At 37.9% G+C, this 21,126-nt stretch overlaps 1 protein-coding gene and 1 long non-coding RNA gene across 3 annotated transcripts in view; one reads left to right on the top strand and one right to left on the bottom strand.

Annotated features, from left to right (window-relative positions):
• LOC130436448 (uncharacterized) overlaps positions 1-11,934 on the top strand; it is a 72,284-nt gene extending 60,350 nt beyond the window's left edge. For both annotated transcript variants that reach the window (XR_008909082.1, XR_008909081.1), the window contains 2 exons: positions 11,463-11,623; positions 11,800-11,934. This is a non-coding gene — a long non-coding RNA (uncharacterized LOC130436448). The remainder of the gene's footprint in view (positions 1-11,462; positions 11,624-11,799) is intronic.
• prkd3 (protein kinase D3) overlaps positions 1-21,126 on the bottom strand; it is a 46,577-nt gene that overhangs the window by 1,348 nt on the left and 24,103 nt on the right. The window contains 14 exon segments of the mRNA XM_056767092.1: positions 511-778; positions 1,554-1,652; positions 2,100-2,261; positions 2,570-2,676; positions 2,893-2,965; positions 3,134-3,186; positions 4,749-5,034; positions 9,053-9,130; positions 11,130-11,253; positions 11,418-11,601; positions 11,672-11,743; positions 11,828-12,017; positions 12,510-12,667; positions 13,873-14,004. Coding sequence (XP_056623070.1) covers positions 511-778; positions 1,554-1,652; positions 2,100-2,261; positions 2,570-2,676; positions 2,893-2,965; positions 3,134-3,186; positions 4,749-5,034; positions 9,053-9,130; positions 11,130-11,253; positions 11,418-11,601; positions 11,672-11,743; positions 11,828-12,017; positions 12,510-12,667; positions 13,873-14,004 — 1,986 coding nt within the window.

The following is a 21,126-nucleotide window of genomic DNA, read 5'->3' on the forward strand; positions in this document are numbered from 1 at the left end:
CATTTAAAAGAGTCAACACATGTATTAACCTCAGAGCTGATAACATGAATGTATAAAGAGCTGCATAGCGTTCTACAATAGATGAAAGTGGTGATGTAATGATGAATGGAAGCATAATTCGCTCACACAATTATAAACTGAAGATAACTGTAATGCTGTGACATTTATAGAAATGCAGAGGAGTGAAAGTGGGATAGGCCGGTATCATGTCTCAGGTTTCGGGCGGACAGAACTATTCTGAACAGACGTGGGGGTGGACAGTCTGCTCGCTGTCTGAAAGACGTCTACAGTCTGTCTCTACTGCTCTAATGCACGTCTAGATGTAAGAAAGTGATAAAGAGACTCGGTCATCTGTAAAGTGCCCAACAAGTCATTGAATGCCTCAAAAATATTTGTAGTCACTTTTTAGGCACAACATTTCAGTCAAGTGGCCCTAAACGTTTGGCTGCCAGTGTACATTACGCCACATTCTGTGTCACAAACGTGTTGGGATGTATTTCTGTGTTTTACCTTCAGTGGAGATGTCTTTCCAGGGTGTTGGTGGGTACATGAAGGCCGCGTTCTGGATTTGGTCATTAATGTCTTCATCCTCATTGAAAGGGAATGTGCCGCTCAGGCTGACGTAGATGATGACTCCCACCGACCACATGTCCAGTGAGCGGTTGTAGCCTTTACTCCTCAGCACCTCTGGAGCCAGATACGCCGGCGTGCCCACCACTGAACGGCGAAAAGATTTCTCCCCAATAATGCGAGCGAAACCAAAGTCACACAATTTCACCTGAAACAAGAAAGAGAGAGAACTCACTGGAGGTCAGTTTAATTCCTCAACTGTTAACCATCAAAAAAGGAGTAGTTCACTATGAAAGTCAAATTTCATGATAATTCACTCACCCACATGTCCATGTGTTTACTACTTCTGTTGATAACAAATTGAGGCTTATGAGGAAAGTTTTCCAGGGTTCTTATCCATATAAAAGTCTTAAAAGGGGGCTGTTGGTTAAGGTCCAAATTTCAGTTTCATTGTAACTTCAAAAGGCTCTAAAGGACACTAGCAAAACGATTGGTCATCTTTAAAGAAAACTAAAAAATTTAAAACATAAAAAGGTCGGAGGTCCTCCAGGATGCACGTCCACAACTTACGTACTACACAAACATGTTGGAAAGGTTTATCCAACAGCCTTTATTTGGATAAGAACCCTGGAAAGCTTTCCTCAAAAGCCTTAATTTGTTTTCGAGTCGTATGTTGAGTATGACATGAAATTTTAATTGTATAGTGACCCACTCCTTAAATATTTTTAACTTAGACTATTAAAAGTCATTGAAATGGTATAATCAATGGTTTTGGTATTGATTTCTGTTAATACATCCTTCTAAAACATGGTATTTCCAATCAAATCAAATAAGGGCCATAAAGTTGACTCTTAACTGAAAATAAACAAAAGATAAACTGAAACAAAAGTGGAAATATAAATAAATGAAACCTATATAACAAGATTAAAAATATATATATATATTAACTGTTTAGGTAAACTTTTGCACATTAAAATGTTTACCTGTGGAAACGGCTCTGCAGACGCCAGCAATACGTTTTCTGGCTTCAGGTCACAGTGCACGATGTTCTTGAAATGGAGATGTCGCAAAGCCACAAGAATCTACGGCAGAAAGCAATCGTATATCAACGGACTGGTGTGTTTAATGATTCAACAATATGTGTAAAATCTGATGTATGTCATATGAAAGACATCAGGCTGCTCAGAGGGGTGTGTTTGTGGTGCGGGCGTGTCAAATCACCCCCCTTGAAATGTCATGGAAAAAGCTTGATTTGCCCATAATTATGATATCAGTGAACATGAAGAAAAAAGGCCAGATCAGTGTCTTTAGTTCTCTGGTTAATAGATGAGCTCCTGTGCACCCTAGTGGCCCCACGGACATGTAATCCACCCAAAGAGAACCAACAAACTCACTGATGAGATCCAGACTAGTGCCTCATCTAAACGCTCAAACCCAAACCATAATGCATCACGTAAACATGGAGAAATGTTGAGGTGAAGGCGTACCAGTAAAGGTCTTGTGAGATATTAAAGGAGATATCTGCAAACCTGTGTGACCAGAAACTTTGTGATGCGCTCCGGGAGTTTGCTCTTCTCACTGGACAAGATCATCTCCAGCATGTCTCCGTGAAGTTTCTCCATCACAACAAAAACTCGTTCGGGAGTCTCAAACATGCACTCCAGGTTTACGATGCCTGGATGGTGCAAATTCTACAAGAGCGACAATGAAAAACATGAATCACACTTTGCTCTCGCGCATTATGTCCCATAATAAAGACACACCACAGATGAGATCTCCTTAATATCTTAATTTCTCAACAAATTGACCTAAATCTACATTATTTGACCTCCACAATCTACATTCATTTACACCTCCATACTCTTCATGTTTTTCAACATTCCATTTTTTATTTCTTTTCAGTAATTTAAGGATTTTAAGAATACGTAATAACCATAAGAGAGAAATATCGTTCTCCTCTGGGAAGCTTGTTTCGTGTGTCATGTGAAAGTTTATTCACCTGTAAAATGGCCACCTCGTTCCTCAGCTGGCTCTCCTGTTTGGTGGGGAACCTCATTTTGTCAATGACCTTGATGGCCACATCTCTGCCTGTTTTTCTGTGTTTCCCTTATCACAGACAACACACAAGAAATAACAATTCACTGTGATAATGTGCCGTCACATCATAAACCAGACAGGGTGACCGGGACCCTGAATTAAGGCATGCAAGAGGCTTAGCATTAGAATGCATATTAAAATGGACCGCTTAATACAGACTGCATACCAAACTTAACAAATCGAGAGGAAATATGTGTATAATAGAATATGATTTTCCATCTGTACCTCCGTAAACAATGCCAAACTGTCCCGATCCCAGCACTTCATCAGCAAAGATCTGATAGATGGAACTGATGTCCTAAAAATAACAATTTATTACTACTGTATATTATCTCATCAACATGTTCAACACAACTATCCTATAATAAACAATCAAGCTGTTAATAATCTGAAAATAAAAATGTAGTGTTCTTGTGGCTAGAACATGCACTGAAGTGTGAATATAGTGAATGTACAGAACACTCACCACATTCTCTTGAATTTGACTGTTTGATACAGAAATACTGATGGACAGCTCCTCTGGAAACACAACACACAAACAATAAACACTTCTTCACAATAACACCCTGAACATAAATATATGGGCCATTCTACAGAGTAGTTCAAAGTCGGAGTTGGAAACATCTTGAAAAGCTGCGTTTTCCCCACAGAAATGTTGTATTTATGCAAATTGTATAATATCAAAGGTGTACATTTCTTGTAATTGTGCAGTTAATTTTCATACTTTACTATTTTCTTTCTCTCCTTAGACTTTTCACAGGTTAATCAATAACAGTTACAATTTTAACAATATTTCAAGTGTATTTTATGAGATCTGTTGTATTTTGAATCCAATATTTTTGGCATAAATTTATTAAACAAATTTTAAGTTAAGGATTCATAAGATTGTATATACATTGAACCAAACACTATCGTTACATCTTAGTTGGTAATAAACTTTATGTAAACACAATTTATGCATTTTTGTTATAAAGTTTAATCATTTAATTATATATGAATTAATTTAATAATTATATTTTTGAACTTCTCTTCTTAAAATAACACTTGGGAAAAAATTATTTAAATATAATATTTAAAGTTCAAATTTAGGTGTTACACCATATCCACACACGGGACGCGGTGCGATGCGACATGACCAAAGAAAATAGAAGATATTATTATTTTAAATTTTGTCCACATGAAAATCCCTTTAGAACGAGATGTTTGGGTTCAGGACAGCCACCTCCCAACTGAAAGTACTCAATAAATGATGATTTTGTATATATTAAGCTTACTGATATTTAAAATATTAGATAATAAAAGAAAGATCTTAGTAAACAACTAAGATAATACTTAAATGAGGAAATGGCCCATATATATTACAATGATATATATTTATTATATTTATATTGCATTACAAATGATTGTAAGCTTAGCTTTTCTTATTTCTTAATGTTGAACTTTACAATTTACAAGACAATTTTTGACAGTTCTTATAGCGCATGCAAAAAAGTAATTCTCTGATGTGTTGGATCTGGCCTGGTTTCTCTTGAATACAGGTGAAGCGGATCGTTCATCCGTGGGTCAAAACCTCACAGGAATGTTCACTAAAAACTGTGCCGGTTTTATAACTAAACAGCTTTTATTAATCCAGAGCCGCAAAACCTTTTTAATCTTCCGTCTCTCTCGACACAATTAAATGCATCAGGATATTAAAGAACAATCCCTTCACTCTCTCCAACAGCACAGAAAACATTTAACACAAGCCTCTCGATTTCTGTTTATATTTATTAAAAAAATACTAGACTTCTGAGCTCGTAACTTTATCATTTGTAGGTTCTCATACGATCTGCTTTCATGCCAATGATGGCTAGTTTTAGGGGCAGACCTTCCTTTTTGTAGGATTCACAATGTATAAATTTACACAAGTGAGTATGAACGTATGAGTTTATAAAAACTTTCAAAGTTTTCAACTCTCAAATGTAATTCTGAATTGTTTGCTCCACATGTTAAACATGTCAAACACTACAGCCGATGACCTTCTTCACTTCAGCGCTCTTAAAACACAAACTGAGATGGAAAGACCTAATGTAACTACTCACTGTGATCTTTATTCTGTCCCGCTGTGGTACCCACGCTAGGCTGCGGCGTAACGGGAACGGGCATCAGGGCCTGCCGGATGGCCCTCTCCCAGCCCTGGGCCACCTCCAGCCCCACCCCACCGGCGGCCAGCGCAGGGTTGTGGAGGTGGGGGGCGCCGGTATTCTCTCCCACGTAGTAAACCATGGTGTCGGTGATGATCTCGAAGCAGTGCGGATTGCCCCCCAGCGCTAAACTGCTGAAGTCTCTGGCCACCTCCACCTGTAAGATCTCCGAGAGGGGGACCTCCTGTGGGTCAGACAAGTGAGTCAGAAAATCAGACGCTGACTCACTGACAGACACTGACAGTTAAACCTCACATTTGTCCACGAATGAATCATGAAAGTTCATCCACATGCGGCTGAATCGAAATCTGAAGTTCGGCTGTAAAGTTTGTGAAGTGATCGTAGTGTTCATTAAACCAGACAGTGAGAGTTTGACAGAAGTCCATGTGGTGTCTCCTGATTTACTCATAAACAAACGTGAACGCATCTCCAAAATCCCTCAGTCTTCATCTTCATTGACAAAGAGCAATGCGCCGCATCTGACTTGAAGAGTCTTTTAAGAGTCTGCTCAGCCCCCAAACTGCTTTCACATGACACACGAGAAACAGTAGCTGCGGCCAATCAGAGCCAACGCTGCGCCTGCGGTGTCTACTGAATATAAGATGAAGTGCTTGTGGTTTGGTGGGTGAATCATGTGACCCAGCCCTATGAGCGGCTTGATGATTACAGGGTTCCTGTGTGTGTGTGTGTATGGTCACCCTCCACTGGAGGGGGTGGGAGCTGTGGTTACCCTATGACAGGCTTGAAACCCCCATACACCAAAAAGAAAAGCAAAACCAGCAGAGGGCTTTTACTTTCAAAAAAAAACTTATGATTTCCAAATGTGAAACTCTGACATCCCCCACCTGACACACTGCCAGTGGACAATGAAGACTAATATACAGAACTGAACAAAAGACATGGCTTTCTTTCTTCCTCTGAACCAAAATGTGGATTGTTTGTGTTTATAATGTGAAGTGAATTGTGGCCGGCTATTCTAAAGCTTCAAAACAATGCCGAAGCTTCATTTGGTGAAGAAGAAATGTGTTATTTATCAAACGTCTGGACCTGTATCTCTTCTCTCTCTCGTTCAGTCTGATGCTCTTGTGTTGTGGATAACGCTGTTGTTCTGCGGTTATGCATTTATGTAAAAAGTTAACATCCTAAAACTGCATAAAGGACACACTGAGAAATGAACAGATCAAAACGATCATCGAATAATGTTTGATATTTTAGTTTTCACCAAACCTTAAGAACAATTGAAATATTTATTTCTAATAATTAATTCAATATTTTGTAATGCGTTTGTGCCTTTAAAAGGTCCAGGGTCCAACTGGCTCACTCCACTCCTCAATTTCGAAGCACTACAGTGGTTAACACAGAACTAAAATGTCGTCATGTGCCCAAGATGGTAACGTGTTTACCAAAGGCGCTGTGTAGAGCAGTTTGTCCATTTAGGGCTACTGTAGAAACAACATGGTGAATTCCATTCAAGGGGACCCGCTGTGTGTGTAGAAAGAAATAGCTCATTCTGAGGTTCATTCTAAAGCATAATGTTCATTATACACCTCTGAACACAAAGTTATGTTCAGTATATTATATTGAATTTCTGTCAAAAAATCCTCCAAAAAACTACACACTGGACTTTTTAAAGCTGGAGAAGATGCAATCACAATTTACCCCAAAAACCCAAAACACCACATTCAAAACAGTCTGCATTTTGGTAATAAAAAGCAAAGAAAGCCATTGGGGTTTACTGTACACATGTGTGAGTAAACAATGATACAATGTTAATTTTTGAATAAACTAACCCTTTAACACAAAGTGAGAACAGACTGTTTGACAACAGGGCATCAGTTTTTGAGACAGCTTGAGCATATTTTACAAGTTCTCGCGCATGTGTGACCTGCAAATTTGGAATGTTATAACATGGCTCGTTTAGAATGCTTGATTCTGATTGGCCAGTCACGACATTTGCAGGTCCGTTATTCCCTGATAACAATTTCTCAAAACTAATAACACACGGTAACCCGGATGCAGAAATTCATTTTGACAGTTTTTTTGACAAATTAAATATAAATATGTCTTTAAATAACACACATGACATTATATTTACAAATGACATTTGAACGTCGTTTCTTATCTTAAAAACTAAAGTAAACGGCTTTTCCTTGCAGAAGGTCTGCTTTTGTAAAAATGAATAAAATATTTCAAATTCACATTTCATGTCCAGTGTTTTTCTCATGTGGCAAGTAGCCGTGTAATAAACGGGATAACATACAAGCAGCCGGCTGTTATCACACTGTTGGGGATTATTTCGGTGATAACAACCGGTTGCCTGTACATTATACGAGTAGAACGCGAGCCCGTTACCAGTGCACAATCCAGGTTGTCATTGAGAAGTTAACACACACACAACATGAGCTCATCATTACGAGTTTTTAAGCCGAAGACGAACGATTTGATATATGAGAGATTTAAAACGAAACTAACCTCGGAGGAGCTCTGGAAAATTCATTTATCTGTGATGACTTGAGACAGCGCTGGATCATTTCAAAGTTCGACAGTCGAACTCTCTTGTTAATTTTTGTTTGACGTTATATTTACATGTGTTGTGAACATGAGGAAAAGTGTCCTTAATACACAATAAAATCATTGTAAGAACATAACACGTGACTTTCATTTTGCTTTGATGGATAAGACTATTAACAATCAAATATACTTTTTGACAAGCACAATTTCTTTTGGTTCATATAAATTCAGATTACAGTCCCTCTATTTAGCACCAATCAATAACAAAGCTTGTCTGTAGACTCTTCCTCTTTTGAAATAAGCAGAACCAAATCTGCTGTCATCAAGAAACTTATTTGTCAGTATCAGTAATACAGTTATTTTGGTGGAAATTGTGAATGATTGCATTGCAGGCTGATTTAAGGTGTGCCCCTAAATATTTGGCTTGCGCCCCTTAAATATTTTAAATCAGGAACTACAGTGCTCCTAGTCAAAAAATTAGTCTGGAGCCCTGGCGAAGAGATCAAATCAGTTTTGATGTGGATCAAAAAAGAATAAGATGAATTGAGTTCTCATACAATAAAATCTATTGAAGATAATTCATTATTTCTAAACTTAAACCTTTAGTAAATTTAATCAAGAGATGACTCATTGTACTTATATCATTCATACAGTGAATGTTATGACTATGTGTGCTCACAGGGACACACAACCTTTTGTGCTACTAATGCGACGCTCTTACGACCGAGACACAAGAACAATTCAGAAATGTAAACGGAGTTTTAAAAGTACTTGTACAATACAACAGGACCCAAGCAGCACTTCTACGAATGTGAATCTGTGAACAGATGTGTGATATTGATGAATATAAAGAGTTCAAATTCAGTACAATCGCCCTGTGCCAAGCTGATCATAAAGTCATGTGTAATACACACCCAGAAGTGCCACCCGGACTGCTGTGGTTCGGTTTCACAGCTGGGAATATATAGGGTGTATTACAGAACGAATAGAAAACACACACGTGCACATTCTTATTCTTCAGAAACCGATAGGGTAACAACAATTACAAATGACAGGGCTAAATAAACATGAAAAGAGAAAAAAATCCCGGATTCAAACTGCAGACACAATACATCCATGTTAAAATAATTCCAGCCAGACATTTTTGTAGACATCCACCCTCAGAAATATATGATTAGGGACGAGTTTAAACATACAACAATGTCTCCATAATTTCCTCGCCCCAAGCAATAGTTTAAATGTATACCTCACACATACTGTACAACACATCATAATTTAACAGCGGTTTGCAGTCACACTCCTGACGAACATCACCTTGTTTATGGTTTGCCCTATAAAGCAAAGACAGCACATTTGAATATAAAACCAAAGCAGAGCAACAGCGTCTAAAGTAGTTCATGGCCTTTTGATGTTCAGTCTCACTCAAGCTGGAGGGGTGGAGGGTTTTTCTGTGGTAATCACCAGATACCTCACTTGTATTTGTGAGAGGGAAAAACACAACTGCTAAAACGCCTTCGACTGAACTGCTATGAACTATATGAGCAATTCATTATCGTATTCTGACCTTACACTATCAAACATCATGACCGCTGAAAAATAAACACTTGAGGTAAATATCAGACCAACTGACAGAACTTCTACAGATAAATCCCAACAACATGTATTCATTTATATACGTAAAGGACTCTTACTTTGTAATACTTGGCTCCCGAGTCATTCTGAAATAAAGTCAGACTCTTGCTGTCCAGTCTCCAGTAGTGTCTCTTTCTCTGTGGAAACAACACACATTTTAGTTATGACTACACACGCATGCTTGTATACAGTTCTTATTTTTATTCTACCTATTTGAGGATTTTTGTTATTTGTTATTTTATCGTAATTTTTTCTTTTTCTATTATCTTTATTTTTTGCAAGATGAGCTGAGCAGATCTACATTTCACTGTAAGTTGTATCCTGTGTACAACTGTATATGTGACACATAAACAAACAAACAAACAAATATTCACACGTGGATATTACAATGCTAGTAGCTCGCTCAAAAATGACGCAGTCCTTTATGACAAAGCTTCCTTTCTTTGGTTTAACACAAACATTTTATAAAACATATGCTGCTGATAACTTTAAATCTCATAGGTTCTTGTGTGTCTTGTGACTAGAATTTGTGTGATATTTCGTCATGAGATATACTGTAAAAAAAACAATGAGATCAGACGTTATATGATGTGCTGCATATTGGATTAAAGCGCTAATCTGGTTTCAATATTGCTTAATACCTTGTTTCTTATGTGTTTCTCACAAATGTATAGTTTCACTTTAGAAGACATTTATTAACCCACTTGAGTCATAAAAAGCAGGAGTTCTCAAACCTTTTGGGGCCAGGGACTGGTTATACACGAGACAATTTTTCCAGGGATCCCCTTATACTTATATGTGCATGTTTTGCACTCCTTATGAATCCTTATTTTTCCCCAATTAATAACTTAAAACATGTTTTTTTTAGACACATTGTAATAACTAAAAGCACATTTATGCTAATGTCAAATGAGATGGCATAAAGAAATGACACCCTTTGAGTAGATTATATTACTTTGAATGTTGTTGTAAACAGCAATAAATGAAAACAAAAAGTGAAGAATACTGTGGCCTCAAGAGATATCCATACACAGCCACTAGATGGCGCATCTACGTCATTCATGAAAAGGCTGCATGTTGCCTTTCTGTTGATTTAAATGTATGTATTTAATACAGATTTTATATAAGGACGGTGACTAGATCAGTCATTTGTATAGTTTTAAGCCATTAAATCAGAATGGCCAATTTTAGTCTCTATATAGATAATGTTGCTTAAAAGCATATCATATAGATGTTAGGGCTGACAATTAATTGTCTAATAAATCATTGCGATTATGTTATTAATTTTCTGTTTTAGGGCTTTGACATTTAATTCTGTGTGGAAACAACATTGTTCTAAATATAAGACTCTGTTTTATTTTCTCTTGAAAAAAATGGGTCATAAATGGTCATCATATATTTAAGGTCTATAATATATGGCTGGTTGACACATTGAGATTATCTTAAATAATATTAAATTGTTCTACAGGTTTTCATGCTGCACACTTTAAAGCTTTTTTTTAAGTGATTGTTTGTACATTTTACCAGTATTATCATACTTTAGTTACAATATATACACAAAAATATGCGTTATGCAGGCACTACAGCTCCCCCTTGTGTCTTCTATAGAGATGAGGTCAAACAATCGTGATGAGATGATTATTTAATAATTGTGATAGCCCTAATAGACATCTCAACTTCCAGATACTGAATTTCTGTATATGTTACAAAACGGTGTTAAGTTCACCACTTAATATAAAATTACACCTCACGCTATTTTGAGTTTCAAAACAGCTGTTTAGCATTCATTTTTCACTGGCTCTCTGGATGCAGGAAGGATAACTCTGGATAACTTGCAGAATTATATTATGAATGAAGCGGCCGCTCATGTGTGTGATTGATGTGAAGAGAGGATCATGTTGGCTGACTGGATGATGACTTGCCAATCCAGTCATATATCAAATATATCAAATTTATGCAATTTACGTGGGTGATCACAGCCAGGTCAAAAACTACGTCAATCTGTATTTATACAGAAAGATCACATCCCTTCTTAATTGATTTTTTGTATTTCTTGTGTCTAGCCATATACATCTAGGATGGCATGAAGAGTTTAGGTTTTCTTTTAGCTCACAGAATTTAGCACATAAATCTTACGAGATTGTCTCGACTTGTGTAGTGCACCATCCATCCCTCTTTGACAACCGTGGAGCTCCTCCGTTTGGTGTGTTTGACCGACTGGACCACACGCATCAGTGGAATGTTGGTGCTGGTGGACGGGCTTCAAGAGAAACCAAAGATGCCGATCAATAAAAGTTTAGACATAGATGATCAAACAAATGTGAAAAATGCAGATATTTATTCGAATAGACTCATTTTCCTGTTCCCAATGTACAAAATGTGATGGTACAGTTATTTTGTTGACTTTTAAGATATCTTGATCACCTGATGGTCTTGACAGGCTCTTCATCTTTCTCCCGGTCCATGAAGGGCGAGTCCATGAAGAAGATTTTGTCTTCTGGTGTGGTGGGTTCCTCCGAGTCGTCCAGGCCTCGACTGCTGTCGCTGTTCACATCGCTGCTGTCCACCTCCATTGTGGCATCAGAGTCTGGACCCGGACTGGCCGGTTCTGAAAACAACGACATGATGAGGTTTATTTCAGCAAATGATTCATTTTTTTAAGAAAACCATGAGCATACCTCCGTTGAAAACTCCAAGACAGTCTTTTGGTACCTTTGAAGCGCATCGCTTGTGGCAGTTGAATTTACAGTCTGGAAGACAATACCATGGGATTCATTACTCATCTGTATGTTTGCATGTTATTTAGTGTGAAGGAAAGAGAGAGCGATACGCACCCTTGCACTGCATGCCCTGACGGAAGAGTCCTTTCAGCAGTTTTTTACAGTACTGACAGATGGTGGGCCGGGTGTAGTTGTGAATGACAAAAGTGTGAGGCACCTTCACCCGCCCCAGTACCATCTTCTCCATCCAGATGGGCCGGCCGCTCCATGAGGGGACACGCTTGCTTGGCTCCAGAAGGGGGCGCTGATGAGTTAGTAGAAAAAAAACATTAAAACAAACCTGTTCGTTTTTTCATTACAAAATTGCATTAATATTTAATGGACTTATTAATGAAGAAAAAGCATGATTGTGTTTTGTTTTTGGGAATGTTTATCTGAAACTGAAATTGTTCATCCATTTCACAAAGATCGTTCACAACAAACCAATCGAGAGAATTAGACTTTGAACTACCTTCATTCTATTTCATCAAGACCGTTTGTGGGTCAAAAACAAAGAACATTTTCATTATTACGCTTTGAGTTTGTTCACCCGTCCTGGGAACAGCATTTCTCTCCACTCAACACCACACACATATGTGAGCTGTATACAGCTCCAATATTCCAGACGTTAAATCAATTATTAACCATTCACACAAAAAGATTATAAGAAAATATCAAAGTCTAGATCTTACAAATTTTATGTAAAAGTGTGTGAAAAAAAACAGAGATAACAAACTCATGACACACATCCACTCACCTCCTCCAGCGACACGGTAGCAGACTCGAGGGGTGCGGGTCGAGGGACGGACAGCGAGGGGCCAGGCAGAGACACGTTAGACAGACGTCTCTTCCTTACACCGCTACAGTTGTTAGGGATCTTAAAGGCACATCGCTTGTGATAATTTAACCCACAACCTGAGGATGCATAAATAAAAGTGTTCAAAGTCAGGATCAGAAATAACACAAGACCAGGATCATGGTTTAAATTCAGATATTACAGTAACTATAAAAATCGGGTTCAAGTTCTGGACCTATGGGTTTAAAATCTGAGAAGAATAATTTGATGTTCAGTTAAAGTCCAGCAGAGGGCTCCACCCACTCCATTTAGCACGACTAGATATAAGAGTCAAAATATGCTAATTAAAGGGCTAGTTCACCCAAAAATGAAAAATCTGTCATTTACTCACCCTCAGACTATTCCAAACCTGTTAATTATTTTTGTTTTGCTGAACACAAGGGACGATATTTGGAAGAATGTCAGTAACAAAACAGATCTGATCCAGCATTACTCACATAGTATTTATTTTCCTAGTATAGCAATAAATGGGAGATGAGATCTGTTTGGTTTCTGACATTCTTTCAAATACCTTCCTTTGTGTTTAAATAAAGACATTTATACAGGTTTGGAACAAACCTGACGGTGAGTAAATTAGTATTTTGGGTGAACTGTCCCTTTAAATGCAACAAATGATGGAAATTTTAACATCTTTTATTGAAAAATTAAACAACATTAGTTTTTGTCATGACATTCAAATGTTGTTGATTTGAAAACATAGATTGTAGGGTAATAATTATGTATTTCTTAGCCGGTAAATATTCAGTGAAATAATGAAGGATTCATGTTGTATGTCCATGTTTGTAGTCCTAATATTCCAAACGGCTAGAATATGCACAATTTTTTTTTTTCTCTTATAACAAAAATATTTTATTTAAATGTACTTTTAAAACTGTTGTTCTAATATTAGCCCTAGCAGATTTTCATATATCTAGATCGATCCAAATCACCCTTGTATCCATCAGAGTGCCTTCTTACAAATGAAGCTAATAATATTAATAAAGTTTTTGAAAGTCACACCCAGAGTCACACTGGGATCAATTCATGAAACCTGTGATTTCAACTTCAAAGCTATATTGACGACATCACACTGTGACGCATCCCTGCCAGTACATCAAAGCCATCTGAAAATACTTTAAGCCGTCAGTAAAAGTAATGATGTGCTGGGCGTGTCTCTCAATGTAGTCCACTGGTCACTGGCCAATTAGTCCTACTGTATATATAGTAAACCACAACTAAATACTAAATTAGCAAAAGTGTGGAAAGAAAACATTTCTGATGGTACCTTCACATTTAAGGCCTTGGCGAACGAGCCCCCACAGCATCTCTCCGCAGTAGTCGCAGAAGGTCGGCGCTTTGTAGGAATGGACGTAGAGCGTGTGAGGTCGGATCTGGAAATCCTCCACCGTCGCTTGAGCTGCAATTAAAACGCAACTTAAAGGACAACTCAATGTAAAGAATGGGTGACATAACGAGACATATAAAACATTATTATAGAAATGCTGATTCTCTGTGGAACAACACAACGCTACATCTGAAAGCAGAAGGTCAGGAAACATCTGATGCATGAGAGAGTAATGTGTTTTCACCTGTTTCTGATGAAATCACACAACATTTCCCGACTAGTAAAAGGAAACAGTCTTTAACTTTGTCAGGTGGATTGCTTTTCTTATAATACCAGGGACTTTAAAGCAGCTTGTTCCTCTGTGGTGAAATGCTCAGAACCCGGCCAGCTTTTTGAGGTTACTTGACAAAATCCCAACAATATTTTCTTCTCCCACTTTATTACATCACAGCAAACATTACTACGGTCAACTGACACTCCACAAAGTAGCAGCAAGCAATCCGCAAAGTATGTGGCATCAATCTTACAAAGAAAGCACCATATTCACTTTGTAGTAAGGAGATCTGTGTGACAAATAAAGTAAAATAAACATTGTCCTTATCCTACCGTATTTCACAATGGCAAGATTATAATAATGATTTATAAGTTGATCTGGTTGGTACATTTCATGGGAAATGTCCGTTTGATGTCATTTGACTTAAAGGAGTAGTTCACTTTAAAATTTCATGGTCATTCACTCCCCCACATGTTATACGATCCGTCTGTGTGTTTATTATAACGCTAGCTTCCTAATTCCTATGTTTACATGAGCCCTTATAATGCAATCAATGCCTTATATTTTACATTATAAAGCCCCAAAGGCCAAAAAGTCAACGATGTCGACAGGCTTTATTACAACAATAAACATTATCATGTTATTTCAGCCATAATCATCTCTGTCCAATCTTCTGTGAAATAAATTCTAGGTCAGATTACAGTAGCTGCTTTCAGTCTAAACCAATTTAATGGTGCCTGCAATAATGTGTTGAAATGCCCATCATATAACTTACTAAAATGAACATCTGCACTATACATAAAACATTTACTAATGCCTTTTATGCTTAACTTAAACAAAAAGTAATGCGTCCTAAAATATGAAAGAAATGTCATAAGAGCATATAAATCAATTTTTTTATACATGTCAATTGTCAACACATTATTACAAATCTAATTTCAGGTTTTAAGAAAAATAATTGTAGTTGAGTTGTAATGTAATGTTTTAATCAATACATTAACCAATACATTAGAATCCGACGGTTCTATCTGCGTTTCTATCAAATTTCAGAAAGTGTTGATTTTGTACATTCAGAATAAATTTAGGCCCTCTGTCTTTTTCATGTATGAAAGGAATTTGTCCATATCATTTGTGCTATATGAAAAACAAAACCTTTGAAGTTCAATATCTCAAAACTACTCAGAACGCAGTTAGAACCTTATAGTTCTAAGACGACCATTTAGTAATGTTTTAAAAGTATACATTTTTTTTGTTTTTTTTGGAAAATGACGAATCATTTTACTAGACGCTTATTCATTGGCTTGTGTTATAGAGCCTTTTGAAGCTGCTTTAAAAATTAAATTTGAAGTTTTCCTCATAAGCCTCAATTTGTTTTTCGATGTAATGGTAAGTACGTAAAGTACTAGCCCTCAAAAAGAGAAGGCGACAGAGAGATAACAGTTCTGTATTGCAGCTTTAGAGACACAAATAAAAGAAACAAAATTCTTCACTTGATCAAGTCGAAGCAGGCAGAGAGAGAGAGAGAGAGAGAGAGAGAGAGAGAGAGAGGGAGAGAGAGAGAGAGAGAGAAAGAGGTAGAGAGAGAGAGAGAGAGAGAGAGAGAAAGAGAGAGAGAGAGAGAGAGAGAGAGAGGGAGAGAGAGAGAGAGAGAGAGAGAGAGAAAGAGGTAGAGAGAGAGAGAGAGAGAGAGAGAGAGAAAGAGAGAGAAAGAGAGAGAGAGAGAGAGAGAGAGGGAGAGAGAGAGAGAGAGAGAGAGAGAGAGAGAGAGAAAGAGAGAGAGAGCATTCCTTTGAAACATCAAAAGAGAAAGCAGCAGATTTGAGTGAATCACATGTCAGGCAGCAGTCCAGATTGAAACACACACTTATAATGAACCATTCATGAGAACACTATACACATTATGAAACACAAGGAGCAAGACATCTCTAAACTCATCATTTCATCTTAAGGCAATGGATCAAAACATTGTGAATAAACTCTGATGACAGCCCAGAGTGGGGAGGGGGGAGTCCTAACTCACCATATCACACTATGAGCGAGACATTTCATTTTACAGTTTCACAATCATTGTACAGCTCAAATCACTCCTTGTCCCCACTAATGCGGTTTTGTTTGAAAACGCTCTTCGTGCACACTGAAACCTCCTGAAAATGCTTACATCCATGTAACTTAAGACTGTATAGCGAATAACATCCACACGATGGAAATGCATCACAGTTTTCAAAAAACTGTTTTCACAGTCCACACTTCAACATTGAAATGGCATTTTCCAATTGGATCCACTTTTTTTCAAAAAGAATATTTCTCAACAATGTTATTTTCTACTTTAATATATGGACATTTTAACACTGCAATAACAACTGACAATCAAATTAAACATCAACAATGCTGATGAAAAGATACAAAATATTACAATACTCATTACAACAAATGCCTGATGAAAAGATACATCCGGGCCCCAAACTATTTCAGAAAGTCTTGTGGACAAAATCAGAAGTGCCACCTGGTTTTATCACCACTTTAGTGAATAAAAATATCCAAAAATATGTGATCATGATCATGATCATGTGGCAGGGATGAAAATGCATATTCCACTTCTGAAGTACTTTAAATCATAATAAACTCAAGTACACAGAGTACTGAGACACAAGCACACAGAGAGAGTTGAACGTTCTGCCGTCCTCTGAATGAGAGTTTCTTCTCAGTAGAATCACAAGCATCACCTACTGACACAAAAACAAGTTTGGACTTTGAGCTGAGCGCCAACACAAAGATGCTCTCTGCACCTCAGTGTGATGTTTTCTTTCTAATATTTAAATAGCACAGCACAGGCAATGAAGGAGACAGGTCTGGACTGTGTATTGCTCTGTATAAAACTAGCAACTGTGGTTTAAAGGAGCAATGTGAAGACTTTAGTGGAATCTAGTGGTGAGATTGCAAATTGCAACCAACTGCTCACCCCAGCCCTCCCCTTGGAAGCACTACAGGCGCTGACACAGAACTAAGATGTCATCCTGTTTTTGCTTCTTTGTTAAAGATAACGTATTCACAAATGCACTCTCTAGAGCTGTTTGACCGTTTAGGGCTACTGTAGAAACAACATGGCTAACTCCATGTAAGGGGACCTGGGGTGTGTGTAGATAGAAGTTCAATCTAAGGTAATAAAAACATAACGCCTCATTAAGTAAGCTCTTTATTCACCTCTCAAGACATAGTTATCTATATTGCACTTTGGTCAATACATCCTCTAAAAAAATCTACACACTGGACCAAAGGTCCGAAAATTAACAGAAATTTCTCCATCATTGACTGATATTTTATACCAGTGACGGAAAAATCTGAAGGCCGTCCGTCATTTTGACGGATTACAATGAGGGCAGTTTGTAATTCCCCTGTTTGTCGAGTTGGTTGCATAAAGTCATTTCCTTTCATCATAACGTGATTGCAAGCGACCAGAGGTACCCCTACCCTGAATGCGACCCCAAAGGGATGCATATGTTTCCCATTCATTACTCATAAACGCCTCGTCCATTCAGGAAAACCCACGCGGGATCAGCGGAGACTCGTGGTGTGTATAAACAAGGCATTAGACTATAATGCCCCGTCACCGTCTAATTAGTTTTGACATAGGCTGCATTTACATTCGTCATTTACATGCAACCTGTATCTGGATGTTGTCCACATACACATTGAAAAGACAAGTGTGAACGCGCTCCTGATCCAAATTTTATCCGACCAGTGTGTCCTGATCCAGAGGTAGTCGAGGACGCATTGTGATCAGATTGAAGTGTAATGTAATCGCAATCCAGCCAGTTTATCTACATTTACCCGTACAACTTCACAGAAAACCCCACCCGCTATCATTCTTCTCACTTGTCTGTCCAAAGCCCGTCAGAGTGCGGAGCAGATGACAAATACAGCGTAAAGTTTACTCATGCTCCTGAACAATGCACAGTCGTTCATTTTCCCACAAATTGATGGTAGACACTTCATTACAGTGTATCATTATTTGCAACCTACAGAGGATGTATGTCACATCACACGAGATGTTTTACTTTACCACTTTACCAGTATCAACACATAGGCTATTTGAGACGAACGGGTTTTACACAGACACACAGCGCCAGTGCTGTTTTAAATGCATACTTTTTTTAAATGCATGTCCCAGACACGATCAGCAACACTTTACCAGGGGCACATTTCAGACACGAGGTTTAGTGAAATCTCTGAGTATATTAACCCTGAAATGAGGGATGTTGTTGGTTTCACAGAACTCAAGCACAAAAATGTCAAAGAAACCAAATGTGTGCTGTTGTTGGATATAAAATGGGACATAAAAGGAGGCCGGGAGGGGACCTTTCCAATGAGCCCAAGTTGAGCCCGTTAATCAGTTAGTTATATGCATGCACATGATTAATTATCAATGGCCAACATTTCATACAGCATATGTTGTTCAATCTATGTTTTTGTCTTCTCCATTTAATTCGTTTTATGAACAAGGTATTAAGGAGATTTTTATTGCAGTCAGTGTATGGTTTTGGTTGGATAGGGCAGCAGCCACAAATGGCCATGTTCAACATATTGTAGTAAAAAAAAATTGAGCTGAAACTTTACAGAGACATTCTGGGGATACCACTGACTATTTTTACATTGCAGAAAACACCTGGATTTGCGGTCCTTTAATACAGTCATTCATGGCACACATCTTGATCACACAGACACCATCTCAGTGACTTATATGTAATTTTTGCTTTTATAGAGGACTCATGAAGAGGCTGCATTAATTCATTGAAATATACTTTAATTTCAGAAGAGCAATTTAGGAACCGTTTGGAATTTTGTAATTTCCCTGTGCATTTTTATTAAAACTGTACCGTTTCCTTTACAGTGAATTAGATTTATCAAAATATATCTTACATATATACCTTACATCAATAACATCAGCCACTGTACATGTATTACATCGATGAGAAATTACTTAATAAAGTGTATAAATAAAGTGCATGAATAAGGAAAAGAAAAAATACAGACATACATGCAGAAATTAAGTGATAAAGGTAATAAACAAGTATTTTCAACTCAAATCTGCTCAGAGCAGGGTTCAAGCCGGCGATCAATCTAACTTTGCACGAGAGTCAGACGCCCTACATGTGTCCTTTACACCATGACGTCTCAGTCATGTAACTAGAGCACTCATCGCGAGTGAGAACATGCGATTTCTTTATTATTTCTGTCTTATTTCTGTTGTTTCATTCATTTAATGGTTCATTTATTTGTTTATTGGTACATTAATTAAAATTTAAGTCATTTTCAGCACATCAGTAAATCCACTATATGCAGAGTGGAAAGTGTGCGTCACACTCAGTGCTTTCTGCCGCCATGTCGGTTTCTTTGGTGCTGTTGCCATGGTGAATCATAATATCGTAGCTCCATTGATGATGGCTTTATATAGTCCTGGTGCACGTGCTTAACCCAGCGTAAGTCTACCCAGAGTAAATTTAACTAACTCAAATCAGCTGTTCTGAAAGCAAAAACTCAAAGTTTCTAATTTCCAAGTAAACCAACTCTGAGTTCAAGGTTTAACATACAGTTGGTTGAACCTCCTTATTGAAACAGGCCCCAGAAGCGGCAGATGCGCAGCTTGAAACAGAGCTCTGAATACATCATATATATATTTACACACAGAAACAAGATTGTATAGTGTTGCTAATAGATGAAGTCAGTAAGCACGATATTTATGGCTCAAGCAAATCAAACAGCTGTCACTTTCAGCCAAACCAACCCAAATAGACCAGAATGATGTAAGTGGTCACTTTTGATCTAGTGACTTCGGCCTACTTAAAGTATGTGATTATTTATTATTTAATATATTAATATATTTGAATCATCCTGAACACTGTCCTGAATTCATTCACATGTGTGTGAGGGAGGAGGATGTGAGGTGCAGATGTGCTGTACAGTTCCCCTGGTGGTGGACACGCTACTAACAGGAAGATGGCTCCTCACACAGCAGACCTACACAGGATGTGCCAACCTTTCAGGACGTGTACAGTGATGAGCTGAAACCAAAGGCGCGGCTTGACATTTTAGCTGGGGGGGGGCGAGACCGGGACGGACGCTTTGTTTTTAAATGCCTGTAAATGTCAACTGAGCACGACCACACGTGGATGAGTGCAGCTCTCAGCACACCAGTCATGTCAGGTCTGCTGGCAACTTCACTTGATGTTAACCGTGACACAACACTCTTATTATAACACCATTTAAAAGCATGCATTTTTGAAGGCTTTGAATTGTTTGAAATGCCTGTTAATCGAAGTAACACCAATCCACAAGCATCTTTACGAAGTAAGTAAGGAATTCTCCACATCACAGAAAACATGTTTTATGGGAACTACATTACAAAATTTAAGAGTGTGAATGCCATCTGCAATACGAGAATGTTTGAAGTAAAATCAATGTTAACTATAAAGACCACCATACTTGTTTTAAATTCATTCTGATAGCTGATCATCTTTCAACCATCAATTAATTTAACAAGTTACAACCATTAGGTTTTGCAAACCTCTGCACTATGTATATCGGGATGTATTTGATCAATTGTGCAGCCCAGGCCAGAACCCTCTGTGAATGTGGTCAGCTGATTTGGTTTGAAACCGATTCATTTCATAAATGTACATAAAAAAGAACCAGGAAATGTCAATGATCGTGTGTGAAAGGCAAACCACTGCCAAAATAGTGTAGACTGTAAATCTTTTTACACATGATTCTATACGTTTGGGGCTTTATATGTTAAAATGAGAAAATGGATTGTGATAGGTGGCCTTCAGGGGATTTAGCGGCCCCTGTTAACAGAAATGTGAAGTGTGCTTTAACGGGAACCACCTGAGCTCCACATTGACTGGATTAACATCATGGGCATC

The sequence above is a fragment of the Triplophysa dalaica genome, chromosome 15 (genome assembly GCF_015846415.1).
Source record: "Triplophysa dalaica isolate WHDGS20190420 chromosome 15, ASM1584641v1, whole genome shotgun sequence".
NCBI lineage: Eukaryota > Metazoa > Chordata > Actinopteri > Cypriniformes > Nemacheilidae > Triplophysa > Triplophysa dalaica.